At 47.9% G+C, this 15,197-nt stretch overlaps 1 protein-coding gene across 6 annotated transcripts in view; it reads right to left on the bottom strand.

The window, feature by feature from the left end:
- The window catches only part of HERC1 (HECT and RLD domain containing E3 ubiquitin protein ligase family member 1), a 161,053-nt gene that overhangs the window by 8,756 nt on the left and 137,100 nt on the right, over positions 1 to 15,197 (bottom strand). For all 6 annotated transcript variants that reach the window (XM_060755676.2, XM_060755679.2, XM_060755681.2 and 3 more), the window contains exons 64-70: positions 14,657 to 14,795; positions 12,929 to 13,110; positions 8,546 to 8,701; positions 6,815 to 6,937; positions 2,510 to 2,612; positions 2,054 to 2,223; positions 1,691 to 1,829 (exon numbers count right to left, since the gene is read on the bottom strand). In XM_060755676.2, the coding sequence (XP_060611659.2) occupies positions 1,691 to 1,829; positions 2,054 to 2,223; positions 2,510 to 2,612; positions 6,815 to 6,937; positions 8,546 to 8,701; positions 12,929 to 13,110; positions 14,657 to 14,795 (1,012 nt within the window). The remainder of the gene's footprint in view (positions 1 to 1,690; positions 1,830 to 2,053; positions 2,224 to 2,509; positions 2,613 to 6,814; positions 6,938 to 8,545; positions 8,702 to 12,928; positions 13,111 to 14,656; positions 14,796 to 15,197) is intronic.

Raw genomic sequence — 15,197 nt, 5'->3', positions numbered from 1 at the left:
CTAAAGTGTCTCATTGGTCTAAACTGCCTTACTATCCTTGAACACTCTGCAAAAAGAACAGGAACCTCTTTGGGTTCATAACAATCAGATATAGATGGATTGATGGAAAAATATGTAGATGATAGAGCAAGCATGGGCCAACTTGGGCCCTCCCTCCCTCTAGGTGTTTTGGACTGCAACTCCCACAGACTCAGGCCCTAACAGCTTAAGCGGCTGAGGGGGGAAAGGAAGGGGCCTGAGGCTGTAGGAATTGTGGGAGTTGAAGTCCAAAACACCTGGAGGGAGGGAGGGAGGGCCCAAGTTGGCCCATGCCTGTGATAGAGGAAGACAAAAAAATAAATGGATACATAAGAAGGCAGAAGATAAATGATCAGATGTAGATGGGTTGGCAGATAAAGAAAGATAATACAATAAAATTTGGGGTACACCGTACAACAAAATTAAATGCCCCAATGTGCATATATGTAAGAATTATATATATGTAAGAATTACAAAAACAAAGCACCCATCCTTCTAATCACATTCTAATCCCTCGTTGCACTGTGAATGGATGGATAAATGATCAGATACAGATGGGTTGGTGGATAATAGGGATAAAGGATAGAGAAAGGTAAGGAAATAACTATACTGGTGAATGGATGAATGCATAGACCAGAGGTTCTCAACCTGGGGTCTCCAGATGTTTTTGGCCTTCAACTCCCAGAAATCCTAACAGCTGGTAAACTGGATGGGATTTCTGGGAGTGGTAGCCAAAAACATCTGGGGACCCCAGGTTGAGAACCACTGGCATAGACAAATAGATAGAGAGATAAAGATACTAACAGATTGAGAGATAATCCAAACGTCTTGGATTGAGATGATAAGAGAAAGACAGAACGAAATGGACAGGTAAGCAAATGGTACGTAGATAGAGAAAGAGATAATAGAATGCTTCAGGATGTTTTGGGGCTGAGCCTGGGCATTAATGCTTTTTCCTTTCCTGGAAACACTCATGACAGGACCACGCACCCCACATGATGCGTTCTGGGACAGGCACTCCCCTGCCCCTACCCAACGGCTCAGGAGGCCTGGCTCCCAAAGGAAGGAAGGAAGGAAGGAAGGAAGGGAGGAGGGAGGGAGGGAGGGAGGGAGGGAGGGAGGGAGGGAGGGAGGGAAGGAAGGAAGGAAGGAAGGAAGGAAGGAAGGAAGGAAGGAGGGAGGGAGGGAGGGAGGGAGGAAGGGAGGGAGGGAAGGAAGGAGGGAGGGAGGGAGGGAGGGAAGGAGGGAAGGGAGGGAGGGAGGAGGGAGGGAGGGAGGGAAGGAAGGAAGGAAGGAAGGAAGGAAGGAAGGAAGGAAGGAGGGAGGGAGGGAAGGAAGGAGGGAGGGAAGGAAGGAGGGAAGGGAGGGAGGAGGGAGGGAGGGAGGGAGGGAGTGGAGGAAGGAAGGAAGGAAGGAAGGAGGGAGGGAGGGAGGGAGGGAGGGGGGAGGGAGGGAGGGAGGAGGGAGGGAGGGAGGGAGGGAGGGAGGGAGGGAGGGAAGGAAGGAAGGAAGGAAGGAAGGAAGGAAGGAAGGAAGGAGGGAAGGAAGCAACGCTGCCTCAGGAACCTTGCCCGTGGCCCTTGGATTCCACGGCCAATGACCTCCTACACTCAAACAGGGAGAGGTCTCAAGGGAATGGATAGGGAGTTACCCTCTGTGCCATGCCCCTTACCTGGTGCTCGCGGGGGAACGGGCGGGCAGCTCCATGCGGCGCTGTGGCACCTGCCGGCGGAGATCTGCCGGGCGCTCTTGCCTTGCAGGGAAGTGACGAGGGTGGGCTCCCGGACATGGTTGGTGTGGCCCAGTCCCAGCTGCAAAGGTGAGGGAGGAGGGGTGGAGAAGGATGGCAGAGCACATGGCTAGGGGCCGGCCAAGAAGAGATGCCTCTGCCCACCTACCCACCCACACACACACACACTTGCCCTTGGAACATGCATCCATCTTGGTTCAGGGCTTCCTTGGCAACTTTGTGGGTTCGGTATGTCACCAAACCTCAGGGTTAGTTTTCAGTTCTCTGCATGCATCCCATACGCACCTGCCCTTCGGAGTTGCTGCCCCAGGCATAGACGTCCCCCGAGGCGGAAAGGGCCAGCGTGTGCTCTGCTCCCACGGCGATGTCTTCCACAAAGAGCCCCGACAAGGCCGGGACCTGCTGCGGCCGGTTGTGGTTGCGGGCCCGGCCTTCAGGCAAGCCGATCAGCCGATCTGCAACAAGGAGGAGGAGGAAGGGAGCCCTGTCAGCAGGGCTGTGCAGAGCAAGAGGGCGAAAGACACCTGACAACACACTACGCTTCTGCCGCTGCCTAAGAATCGAGTGGAGCCTCTTTTCTTCCCTAGAGGTTTTTAACCAGAAGCGGCATGGCTGGCAGGAGGGGGGTGACTTGGTGGACCCAGGGGTCTAGGATACTATTGTTACTACTACTACCCCCTCTTTCCCAGATGAAGACTCTGCACAATAGACCCCAGGGCGCTCACTTGCTCACTCACTCACCTTGTCCAAAGGTGTAGACGTGGCCGTCCTTGGTCAATGCCACCGAAAACTGGGTCCCGCAGGCCACTTTCTTAATCCCAATTCCGCACAAAATGTCTACTTTCTAGTAACAATGAAATAAACCTTTATGAATATTCACCCATTTAAAAATTCTTGCGCAATACAAGCCTATCCTGCAACTCAAAAGGAAGAGCACTGTTTTGAATGCAACTCAAGATTAATGTGCATAAGGCTCAAAGCAATTAAGATTATAGACGCACCACTCTTCTAGCTTTTATAGGTGACTATGTTGTACCCTGCCATGAGCCGAAAGAGTAATAAATAATAACAACATTAGCACCGGGATTGTGGCGCAGCTGGCTGAGTGTCAGCTGCATTAAGATCACTCTGACCAAAAGGTCATGAGTTCGAAGCCAGCCCGGGTTGGAGTGGGTTTCCAACCAAGTGTGTGTAGCCTGTTGTCGACCTTTGCAACCCGAAAGACAGTTGCACCTGTCAAGTAGGAAAATAAGGTACCACCTTAAAGTGTGGGGAGGCTAAATTAACTGATTTATGAGGCCATAAAGAAGACTCCAGTAAAGCATTCTAGCGGGGAAGCATGCGGGGAATGCGGAAGTGCTTCATCAGCGTCGCAGATGGACAATGAAAGCGACAGTAGCTACTGAGCTCAAGGTTGAAGAGGGCAGGTCAAGGTGCAGGGCAGCTTAGTTTGTTGAGTCAGTCTCGACGATTTTGAGGTTGTCGAGGTCCACTTGGATTGACGGTGGTTGGGCCGCAGTCGAGGTAGAGGGCTCAGAGGCTGAAGGAGCTGAAGTCAAAGATTGAGAAGTCAATGGAGCGAGAGTTTGCTCGTAGAGAAGATATTTTAGCTGGGCAGCCTTGTTCTTCTGAGCCTGGGTCGTCAGGGACTGGCAGGGGCGACAGGAAGAAATACCGTGGGACTCGCCAAGGAAAAGGAGGTGCTTAGCATGCTTGTTGGAGTCTGGAAACTTAGCAGAGCACTGAGTAGTAAAAATCGCAAAGAAGTTTCTGAAACGAGCTTTGCGGCGGAAAAACAGGAACTGCGGAGCGTGTGGCCAGGGCACCTTTTATGCCCTGGAGAGGAGACTGGGCGGGGTTACCGCCAAAACTTCGGATTTAAACTTTGGAAGTTTTCTTGTTGGAGTCTGGAAACTTAGCGGAGCACTGAGTAGTAAACATCACAAAGAAGTTTCTGAAGCGAGCTTTGCGGCGGAAAAACAGGAACTGCGGAGCGTGTGGCCAGGGCACCTTTTATGCCTTGGAGAGGAGACTGGGCGGGGTTACCGCCAAAACTTCGAATTTAAACTTTGGAAGTTTTCTTGTTGGAGTCTGGAAACTTAGCGGAGCACTGAGTAGTAAACATCGCGAAGAAGTTTCTGAAGCGAGCTTTGCGGCGGAAAAACAGGAACTGCGGAGCGTGTGGCCAGGGCACCTTTTATGCCTTGGAGAGGAGACTGGGCGGGGTTACCGCCAAAACTTCGAATTTAAACTTTGGAAGTTTTCTTGTTGGAGTCTGGAAACTTAGCGGAGCACTGAGTAGTAAACATCGCGAAGAAGTTTCTGAAGCGAGCTTTGCGGCAAAAAAACAGGAACTGTGGAGCGTGTGGCCAGGGCACCTTTTATGCCTTGGAGAGGAGACTGGGCGGGGTTACCGCCAAAACTTCGGATTTAAACTTTGAAAGTTTTCTTATTGGAGTCTGGAAACTTAGCGGAGCACTGAGTAGTAAACATCGCGAAGAAGTTTCTGAAGCGAGCTTTGCGGCGGAAAAACAGGAACTGCGGAGCATGTGGCCAGGGCACCTTTTATGCCTTGGAGAGGAGACTGGGCAGGGGTACCGCCAAAACTTCGGATTTAAACTTTGGAAGTTTTCTTGTTGGGAGTCTGGAAACTTAACGGAGCACTGAGTAGTAATTATCGCGAAGAAGTTTCTGAAGCGAGCTTTGCGGCGGAAAAACAGGAACTGCGGAGCGTGTGGCCAGGGCACCTTTTACGCCTTGGAGAGGAGACTGGGCGGGGTTACCGCCAAAACTTCGGATTTAAACTTTGGAAGTTTTCTTGTTGGAGTCTGGAAACGTAGCGGAGCACTGAGTAGTAAACATCGCGAAGAAGTTTCTGAAGCGAGCTTTGCGGCGGAAAAACAGGAACTGCGGAGCGTGTGGCCAGGGCACCTTTTATGCCTTGGAGAGGAGACTGGGCAGGGGTACCGCCAAAACTTCGGATTTAAACTTTGGAAGTTTTCTTGTTGGGAGTCTGGAAACTTAACGGAGCACTGAGTAGTAATTATCGCGAAGAAGTTTCTGAAGCGAGCTTTGCGGCGGAAAAACAGGAACTGCGGAGCGTGTGGCCAGGGCACCTTTTACGCCTTGGAGAGGAGACTGGGCGGGGTTACCGCCAAAACTTCGAATTTAAACTTTGGAAGTTTTCTTGTTGGAGTCTGGAAACGTAGCGGAGCACTGAGTAGTAAACATCGCGAAGAAGTTTCTGAAGCGAGCTTTGCGGCGGAAAAACAGGAACTGCGGAGCGTGTGGCCAGGGCACCTTTTATGCCTTGGAGAGGAGACTGGGCGGGGTTACCGCCAAAACTTCGGATTTAAACTTTGAAAGTTTTCTTATTGGAGTCTGGAAACTTAGCGGAGCACTGAGTAGTAAACATCGCGAAGAAGTTTCTGAAGCGAGCTTTGCGGCGGAAAAACAGGAACTGCGGAGCATGTGGCCAGGGCACCTTTTATGCCTTGGAGAGGAGACTGGGCGGCGTTACCGCCAAAACTTCGGATTTAAACTTTGGAAGTTTTCTTGTTGGGAGTCTGGAAACTTAACGGAGCACTGAGTAGTAATTATCGCGAAGAAGTTTCTGAAGCGAGCTTTGCGGCGGAAAAACAGGAACTGCGGAGCGTGTGGCCAGGGCACCTTTTATGCCTTGGAGAGGAGACTGGGCGGGGTTACCGCCAAAACTTCGGATTTAAACTTTGAAAGTTTTCTTATTGGAGTCTGGAAACTTAGCGGAGCACTGAGTAGTAAACATCGCGAAGAAGTTTCTGAAGCGAGCTTTGCGGCGGAAAAACAGGAACTGCGGAGCATGTGGCCAGGGCACCTTTTATGCCTTGGAGAGGAGACTGGGCGGCGTTACCGCCAAAACTTCGGATTTAAACTTTGGAAGTTTTCTTGTTGGGAGTCTGGAAACTTAACGGAGCACTGAGTAGTAATTATCGCAAAGAAGTTTCTGAAGCGAGCTTTGCGGCGGAAAAACAGGAACTGCGGAGCGTGTGGCCAGGGCACCTTTTACGCCTTGGAGAGGAGACTGGGCGGGGTTACCGCCAAAACTTCGGATTTAAACTTTGGAAGTTTTCTTGTTGGAGTCTGGAAACGTAGCGGAGCACTGAGTAGTAAACATCGCGAAGAAGTTTCTGAAGCGAGCTTTGCGGCGGAAAAACAGGAACTGCGGAGCGTGTGGCCAGGGCACCTTTTATGCCTTGGAGAGGAGACTGGGCAGGGGTACCGCCAAAACTTCGGATTTAAACTTTGGAAGTTTTCTTGTTGGGAGTCTGGAAACTTAACGGAGCACTGAGTAGTAATTATCGCGAAGAAGTTTCTGAAGCGAGCTTTGCGGCGGAAAAACAGGAACTGCGGAGCGTGTGGCCAGGGCACCTTTTACGCCTTGGAGAGGAGAGTGGGCGGGGTTACCGCCAAAACTTCGGATTTAAACTTTGGAAGTTTTCTTGTTGGAGTCTGGAAACGTAGCGGAGCACTGAGTAGTAAACATCGCGAAGAAGTTTCTGAAGCGAGCTTTGCGGCGGAAAAACAGGAACTGCGGAGCGTGTGGCCAGGGCACCTTTTATGCCTTGGAGAGGAGACTGGGCGGGGTTACCGCCAAGACTTCGGATTTAAACTTTGGAAGTTTTCTGTTGAAACCTACACAGGCACAGATACTCCACATGTATGCATTCACAGAGTCCATGAAGAAAAATAGGCAATGCAGCTTCAGATGCGGAACCTATCTTTACACCTGCAAGTCAATAAAGCTGTAAGCTCCATTACTGGATGTCATTGCTCTCATATCATGATTTTCTGAGGATGTAAATACGAGCTGCTAAAGCAAGCCATGACAGACACAATAATATTCCCGTCTGAGCCAAAATGTCAGCTTTCCACTTTGAGATCAAACACTGGCCAGCAAATCCTATTGCAATTCGACCGTAGATCATGTGGGGCTGGTAAAGCTTTGGGAGGTGGGAAGACAGACAAGGAAGGGAGGGAGGGAGGAGAAAACAAGCAGAGAGAGCTGACCTGTGGTGAGGATTTGGCGGTGGAGTTTCCCAGGCCCAGCTTCCCATAGTCTCCGTCACCAAAGGCCCAGACCATGGAGCCATCCGTGGACACGACAAGGGTGTGGTTCAGCCCACAGGCCACCTGGTTGGAGGAAAGGAAGGGATTCTTGACCCAACACAGAGCTCCCAATAAGCCCTATACATTGTTGACGGCTTTCATGGCAGGAATCACTGGGCTATATGGCTGTGTTCTGGCAGCATTTTCTCCTGAAGTTTTGTCTGCATTCACATTCACTGCTAGAACACGGCCATACAGCCCGGAAACCACCTAACAGCCCAAGCCCTACATAGAGTTTCAATCAGATTCTCTTCTTGAGCCTTGCTCCCATTGAAAACCCAAAAGGCAACTCTGGCTATTGTGTTCCCATCTTCCCCGAAATGCCCTATTTTCAGGGGCTCTCAATGGCTTTCCCAAAATGAGGTTGCACTTAGATTTGCATCATGCAGTGATCCTAGTGCTGAGGGGATGCTGCTTCACCTGGAGCACCTATTTGAGGGACCTTATCTCTGGGGTCAATGTTATGCAATCCTGGGATTTGTAGTCTGCAACCTTGTCAAACTGCAGCATTGAAACAAGGCAGTTAAAGTGGATTCATTCTGCAGCATAGATGCAACCGAAAAGTTTCTTTTCAATAACTGGAAGTTTTGGTCTTCTAACACAATTGTTTACAATGAAGAAATAACTCTAAGCCAGTGGTTCTCAACGTTCCTAATGCCGCGACCCCTTAATACATTTCCTCATGTTGTGGTGACCCCCAGCCATTAAATTTTTTTCGTTGCTACTTCATAATTGTAAATTTGCTACTGTTATGAATCATTATGTAAATATCTGATATGCAGGATGTATTCTCATCCACTGGACCAAATTTGGCACAAATACCCAATATGCCCAAATTTGAATCCTGGTGGGGTTGGGATAGGAGGATTGATTTTGTCATTTGGGAGTTGTAGTTGCTGGGATTTATAGTTCACCTACATTCAAAGAGCATTCTGAACTACACCAACAATGGACTTGAACCAAACTTGGCACACAGAACTCCCATGTCCAACAGAAAATACTGGAAGGGTTTGGTGGGCATTGACCTTGGGTTTTAGAGCTGTAGTTCGCCTACATTCAGAGAGCACTGTGGACTCAAACAATGATGGATCTGGATCAAACTTGGCACGAATATTCAATATGCCCAAATGTAAGCACTGGTGAAGTTCGGGGAAAATAGACCTTGACATTTGGGAGTTGTAGTTGCTGGGATTTATAGTTCACCTAGTACCAAAGAGCAGTCTGAAGCCCACCAACAATAGAATTAGGCCAAACTTCCCACACAGAAATCCCATGACCAACAGAAAATACTGTCTGTGATGGTCTTTGGCGACCCCTCTGACACCCCCTTCAGGGGTCCCGACCCCCAGGTTGAGAACCACTGCTCTAAGCTTTGGGGTTCCAACATAATCGTTTATAAGGAAGGAATCTTAAGCAGGAAGCAACTGCAATGTGCACCTTTTTTGGCCAAATTGCAAAGAGTGCTCTTTTTGTCACTGCGCAATCCATTTGCCAGCAAATACTTTCTTTTGGTTTCAAGGTTTTGTAAACTGAGGTGCACATGAGATTCGAGGGCGCATGAGACTCAAGTCAATATGGGTAATTCCTGGGGTGAAAGGAGGTTTCTGGAAAGCTCCACCCGCCAAGCCTGACCTCTCCAATCTGGTATCCCTCCAGCGCAGCCACTCTCTCTGGGAGCTTCTTATTGGAGGTGTTGCCCAGGCCCAGCCGGCCATAGTCCCCGTTGCCAAAGGTGAAGAGCTTCCCGTCGGCGGTCACCACGGCCGAGTGCTTGAAGCCGCAGGACATCTGATGGAGCAAGATTGTGCAAAGTAAGTTTTACAAGAAAGAATAAGTGAATGAGAGAAGAGCGAGAAAGAGTGAGAAGGGTGAGGGAGAGAGCAGCATTGCCAGGCACCCGGAAGAGAGGTCTGGGTGGAAGACAGAGGAGATCACATTGACCTGACAGAGATGGGAGGAGACAGATTGCGCAGAAGATGGTTTTGTTTCAGAACACAGAAGAACAAGGTGTTTAAGAACAGAGACACTGAACTGAAGACACAGAAAGGAAAGAAGAGGAAGTTTGATTGCGTGATTTCGTCAATCCCAGGCTATAAAACCCATGATGCAGGAACAGCCAAATGTGCCACGATCTTGATGCTTTCTTGGCGCACACTATTGTCATACTATAGTTCTTCTTTAGAATTAAACTACAGTATTTCTAGGCTCCTCGTTTCTAGTTTCTGATTGGGAAATAAAGAGACTGGGGATACTGGAGCACTGTGCTTCAACCCTTTAGGCACCCAAACAGGGACATGAGAAAATTCTCAGTGTTTCCCTTTAATAATAAAACTAGCTGTGCCCTGCCACGCGTTGCTGTGGCCAACCTTCCCTCCCTCTTTCTCTCCTTCTTTCTCTCTTTCCTTCCTTTCTTCTTTTTCTTTCCCTATGTCTCATCTTTCTTCCATCTCTACCTGTTTCTTTCCTCCCTGCTTCTCTCCTTTCTTCCTTCCCTTTTTCCCTCCTCTCATTACTTCTTGACTGTCCCTTCCATTTAATAAGGAAATGAAGGGGAAGGAAATGAAGAATGGGAAAGAAGGAGGAAAGGAAGGAGGGACAGGAAGGAAGGAAAAAAGGAGGGGGGAAAGAAGGGAAGGAAGGGGGAAAAAGGAGGGACATGAAGGGAGGGAGGAGAAGGAAGGTGGAAGGAAGGAGGGGGATGAAGAAAGGAGGGAGGGAAGGAAATAAGGGTGGAAGGAAATGAAAGGGAAAGAAGGAGGAAAGGGAGGGAGGAAAAGAAGGAAATGAAGAAGGAAGGAGGGACAGGAAGGAAGGAAAAAGCGAGGGAAGGAAAGAAGGGAAGGAAGGGAAAAGGGAGGGACAGGAAGGGAGCGAGGAAGGAGGGAAAGAAAGGAGGGGGTGAAGAAAGGAGGGAGGGAAGGAAATGAAGGGGAAGGAAATGAAGAAAGGGAAAGGAGGAAAAGGAGGGAGGAAAAGAAGGAAAGGAAGAAGGAAGGAGGGACAGGAAGAAAGGAAAAGGGGAGGGAGGAGATCTAAGGAAGGAGTTAGGAATGAGGGGAAGAAAGGAGGGAGGGATGGAAATGAAGGGGAAGGAAATGAAGAAAGGGAAAGGAGGGAGGAAAAGAAGGAAAGGAAGAAGGAAGGAGGGACAGGAAGGAAGGAAAAGGGGAGGGAAGGAAGGAGGAGAAGGAAGGAAGGAGGGGAAGAAAGGAGAGAGGGAAGGAAATGAAGCAAGGGAAAGAAGGAGGAAAGGGAGGGAGGGAGGAAAAGAAGGAAAGGAAGGATGGACAGGAAGAAAGGGAAGTAGGGAAAGAAGGAAAGGAAGAAGGAAGGAAGAAAAGGAAAGAAAGGGAGGAAAGAAGGGAAGGGAGGGAGAGAAGGAAGGTCCTTCATTCAAGCACCGTGGACCTTCCTCCTCCCCCTCCCCTTCTTCCTTGCGTGGATGCTCCGTTGCTGCTGCCATTGCTGCTGCTTTCCCAACAGGTTGGGAGGGAGCCTGTGTGTGTGTGTGTGCCGTGCGGGGGGGGGGGGGGTGAGGATGTGTGCGTGAGTGCCGGAAGGAAGGGGGCATGTCTTACTGGCGTGAATGTGTGTGTGTGTGGCGGAAGGTGTGTGTGGGCTGCGGGGGGAGGAGTGAAGGAGCGTTGTGTGTGTGTGTGTGTGTGTGTGTGTTTGCGACGGGGAGGAGTGAGTCAGGGAGGGAAGGGGTGGGGGGAAAGGAAGGGGGCGTGTCTTACCGGCGTGAGTGTGCTTGGGCCCGCCGCGGCGAAGGGAGGGGGCATGTCTTACCGGCGGAGGGTGGGAGGAGGGAAAGAGTGAGACAGGGAGGGAGGGGGCGTGTCTTACCGGCGTGAGTGTGTGTGTGTGTGTGGTGGCGTGAGCAGGGTAAGGAGGGTGAGTTGCGATGGTTTGGACAGGGAGGGAAGCGGCGTGGCGTGAGGATGGGGGCGTGGCTTGCGCGGAGGGAACGTTGGCCGCCAGGCCATTTGCGCGTGCCAGGGAACTTGCGGCTGGGTGCCAATGCGCATGCTCAGTTGTTTTGCCGTTTTGTGAGTGTGGTGTTGTGTTGTTTTTGATTTTGATTGGGTTTGTTTGTACCTAGTGGGTTGAGGTATGTGCATGGAAATTTTGGTTAATTTCTGTTGGGGGGTTTTTGAGTTTTGCTTCCTCATACGACGCCACTTCAGATTTTATATATATAGATAATAATAATAATAATAATAATAATAATAATAATAGGCGCCCAAACAGGGACATGAGAAAATTCTCAGTGTTTCCCTTTAAAATAATAATAATAATAATAATAATAATAATAATAGGCGCCCAAACAGGGACATGAGAAAATTCTCAGTGTTTCCCTTTAAAATAATAATAATAATAATAATAATAATAATAATAGGCGCCCAAACAGGGACATGAGAAAATTCTCAGTGTTTCCCTTTAAAATAATAATAATAATAATAATAATAATAATAATAATAGGCGCCCAGACAAGGACATGAGAAAATTCTCAGTGTTTCCCTTTAATAATAATAATAATAATAATAATAATAATAGGCGCCCAAACAGGGACATGAGAAAATTCTCAGTGTTTCCCTTTAAAATAATAATAATAATAATAATAATAATAATAATAGGCGCCCAGACAAGGACATGAGAAAATTCTCAGTGTTTCCCTTTAAAATAATAATAATAATAATAATAATAATAGGCGCCCAAACAGGGACATGAGAAAATTCTCAGTGTTTCCCTTTAAAATAATAATAATAATAATAATAATAATAATAATAATAATAGGCGCCCAGACAAGGACATGAGAAAATTCTCAGTGTTTCCCTTTAAAATAATAATAATAATAATAATAATAATAATAATAGGCGCCCAAACAGGGACATGAGAAAATTCTCAGTGTTTCCCTTTAAAATAATAATAATAATAATAATAATAATAATAATAGGCGCCCAAACAGGGACATGAGAAAATTCTCAGTGTTTCCCTTTAAAATAATAATAATAATAATAATAATAATAATAGGCGCCCAAACAGGGACATGAGAAAATTCTCAGTGTTTCCCTTTAATAATAATAATAATAATAATAATAATAATAATAATAATAATAGGCGCCCAGACAAGGACATGAGAAAATTCTCAGTGTTTCCCTTTAATAATAATAATAATAATAATAATAATAATAATAATCCTTTATTTATACCCCGCTAACATCTCCCGAAGGACTCAGTGCGGCTTACAAGAGGCTGAGGCCCAACATATCAATAAAACAACAGCATAACAAAATACAACAATAAATAAACTCATAAAACAAGCAATAAACATTAAAACAATAGCAATAAGCATTAGACAATAACACCATAACACATTTGAAACCAAGGCCGGGCCAAATGTAATGATTAAAATTTTAAAACGCTGAACATGACAGGTGAGATGGATAGGTTTTTGGAGATAGGTGCGGTGTGCAGACAATATTAAATCTCTAGTAAAGTGCAATTGGGACATGACGCTAGGAGTTTCCTATTCTGGGAAGGCACACTGGAACAACCACATCTTCAAGCTCTTCCTAAAGACTGCCAATGTTGGGACTTGTCTGATATCCTTGGGGAGAGAGTTCCAGAGTCGGGGGGCCACCACGGAGAAGGCCCTGTCCCTCGTCCCCACCAATCGCGCTTGCGACGCAGGTGGGATCGTGAGCAGGGCCTCTCCAGATGATCGGAGAGATCGTGTGGGTTCATATACGGAGATGCGGTCACACAGGTAGGCTTCCTGTTTCTGATTGGGCAATAAAGAGACTGGAGATACTGGGCCTCAACACATCTGGAAGAAGGGGATCAAGTAGAGGCCTTGATGAGGACAGTGGAAATGGATCGGATTCATGTGGGAAGAATGGGCATAGCTCAATTGTTCCGGGACCTCGGTTTCAGGCATGTTTGATCCTGGGAAAGCCTGGCAGTGGTGGGAGCCCCTCGCCCCCGTTTCCCTTCCCGCCTCCACCTGCTCACCTGCACAACTTCTTCTCCTTGCAGGGCCTCGATCTGCCGTGGCCGCCGCTGCCGGTCAGAGTTCCCGTGGCCCAGCTTCCCATAATCCCCATCTCCCCAGCTGAACACCTCCCCACTCTCCGTCAGGGCCATGGAATGGCCGTCCGAGCCGCAGGATGTCACCAGTTGAGTGACCACGAAACCTGTAGTGGGAAGAAAGGCAGGTGGAGCATGACTAGCAGTCCCATGAAACCCAGAGACCACAAACGTTCAAAGAGTGCAAGTGTCCCTCAAGGGGTCCTGCCTGAGGTGCTCCTCTGCATAGCTTCGTGACGTAACAGGGCCTTCTCTGCAGTGGCCCCCTGGCTCTGGAACTTGCCGTCAAAGGAAATTGGGCTGGCTTTCTTCTGGCCAATCAATCAAAATCTTTATTAATGAAACTGAGGTGCACTGCCCAGCCAGATTATGCCCACATTTAGGGTGTGACATAGATTCATAGAATCAAAGAGTTGGAAGAGACCTCATGGGCCATCCAGTCCAACCCCCTGCCAAGAAGAAGGAATATTACATTCAAAGCACCCCTAACAGATGGCCATCCAGCCTCTGTTTAAAAGCTTCCAAAGAAGGAGCCTCCACCACACTCCGGGGCAGAGAGTTCCACTGCTGAACGGCTCTCACAAGTTCTTCCTCATGTTCAGATGCACTCTCCTTTCTTGTAGTTTGAAGCCATTGTTCCACGTCCTAGTCTCCAGGGAAGCAGTAAACAAGCTTGCTCCCTCCTCCCTGTGACTTCCTCTCACATATTTATACATGGCTATCATATCTCCTCTCAGCCTTCTCTTCTTCAGGCTAAACATGCCCAGCACTTTAAGCCGCTCCTCATAGGACTTGTTCTCCAGACCCTTGATCATTTTATTCGCCCTCCTCTGGACACATTCCAGCTTGACAACATCTCTCTTCAAGTGTGATGCCCAGAATTGGACACAATATTCCAGGTGTGGTCTAACCAAGGCGGAATAGAGGGGTAGCATTACTTCCTTAGATCTAGACACTATGCTCCTATTGATGCAGGCCAAAATCCCATTGGCTTTTTTTGCCGCAACATCACATTGTTGGCTCATGTTTAACTTGTTGTCCATGAGGACTCCAAGATCTTTTTCACACGTATTACTCTCGAGCCAGGCATTGTCCCCCATTCTGTATCTTTGCATTTCGTTTTTCCTGCCAAAGTGGAGTATCTTGCATTTGTCCCTGTTGAACTTCATTTTGTTAGTTTTGGCCCATCTCTCTAATCTGTCAAGATCGTTTTGAATTCTGCTCCTGTCCTCTGGAGTATTGGCTATCCCTCCCAATTTGGTGTCGTCTGCAAACTTGATGATCATTGTTATTATTATTAACTTTTATTTCTATCCTGCCTTTCTTTCCATAGAGACTCAAGGCAGCAAACAATAACATGACACAACCCACTAAAATTTAAAACAAGGCAAATGCAAACATTAAGAAAAACAAATATTTGTAATACCAATATTATTATGAAAATAGTAATAATATCAGTATTACAAATATTTTCCTTAATATTTGTATTTGCCTTGCTTTCTAATTTTAATGGGTTGTGTCATGTTGCTGTATTTACCTTGAGTCTTTATGGGACAGAAATAAAGATGACTATGATGATGATTATTACTATTATCAGCATCATCTTTATTTCTATCCCATAGAAACTCAAGGCGGCCAACAGTAACAACCCACCTTGCAGTGCAGAGATGACGGTCAGCACGTGGAGGTCATCCGAATTGCCTTGCCCCAGGCGGCCGTAGCTCCCTTCTCCACAGGCCAGGACCGTCCCATTCGCCTGGATCACAAAGGTGCAGTTCTGGCCACAAATGACCTGAAGCAAGGGAAGAAGCAACACAAGGCTGAGTTTCAGAACAAAAGAGCTGGCTAAAAATACAAACGACAGCCAGTGCCCAAGTTATGAACCAAAGAGGTTCTGTATGTTTGTTCTTAAGCTGAATTTGTATGTAAGTCAGAACAAGGACATTTTAAAGTGTAACTCCAGTCAAAGATGCATCTTTTTTAGTTTTGTGTGGCATACATTTCCTGTGGGGTTTTCTCTGCTGTCTGTGCCCTTGTTTGGAAGATTGCATCTCACTTTCTGTCCCGGAGCCCCCGGTGGCGCAGTGGGTTAAACCCCTGTGCCAGCAGGACTGAAGACCGACAGGTGGCAGGTTCGAATCCGGGGAGAGGTGGATGAGCTCCCTCTGTCAGCTCCAGCTCCCCAAGCGGAGAC

The sequence above is a fragment of the Anolis sagrei genome, chromosome 9, assembly GCF_037176765.1.
Source record: "Anolis sagrei isolate rAnoSag1 chromosome 9, rAnoSag1.mat, whole genome shotgun sequence".
NCBI lineage: Eukaryota > Metazoa > Chordata > Lepidosauria > Squamata > Dactyloidae > Anolis > Anolis sagrei.
This window is presented reverse-complemented; position numbering and strand designations above follow the sequence as displayed.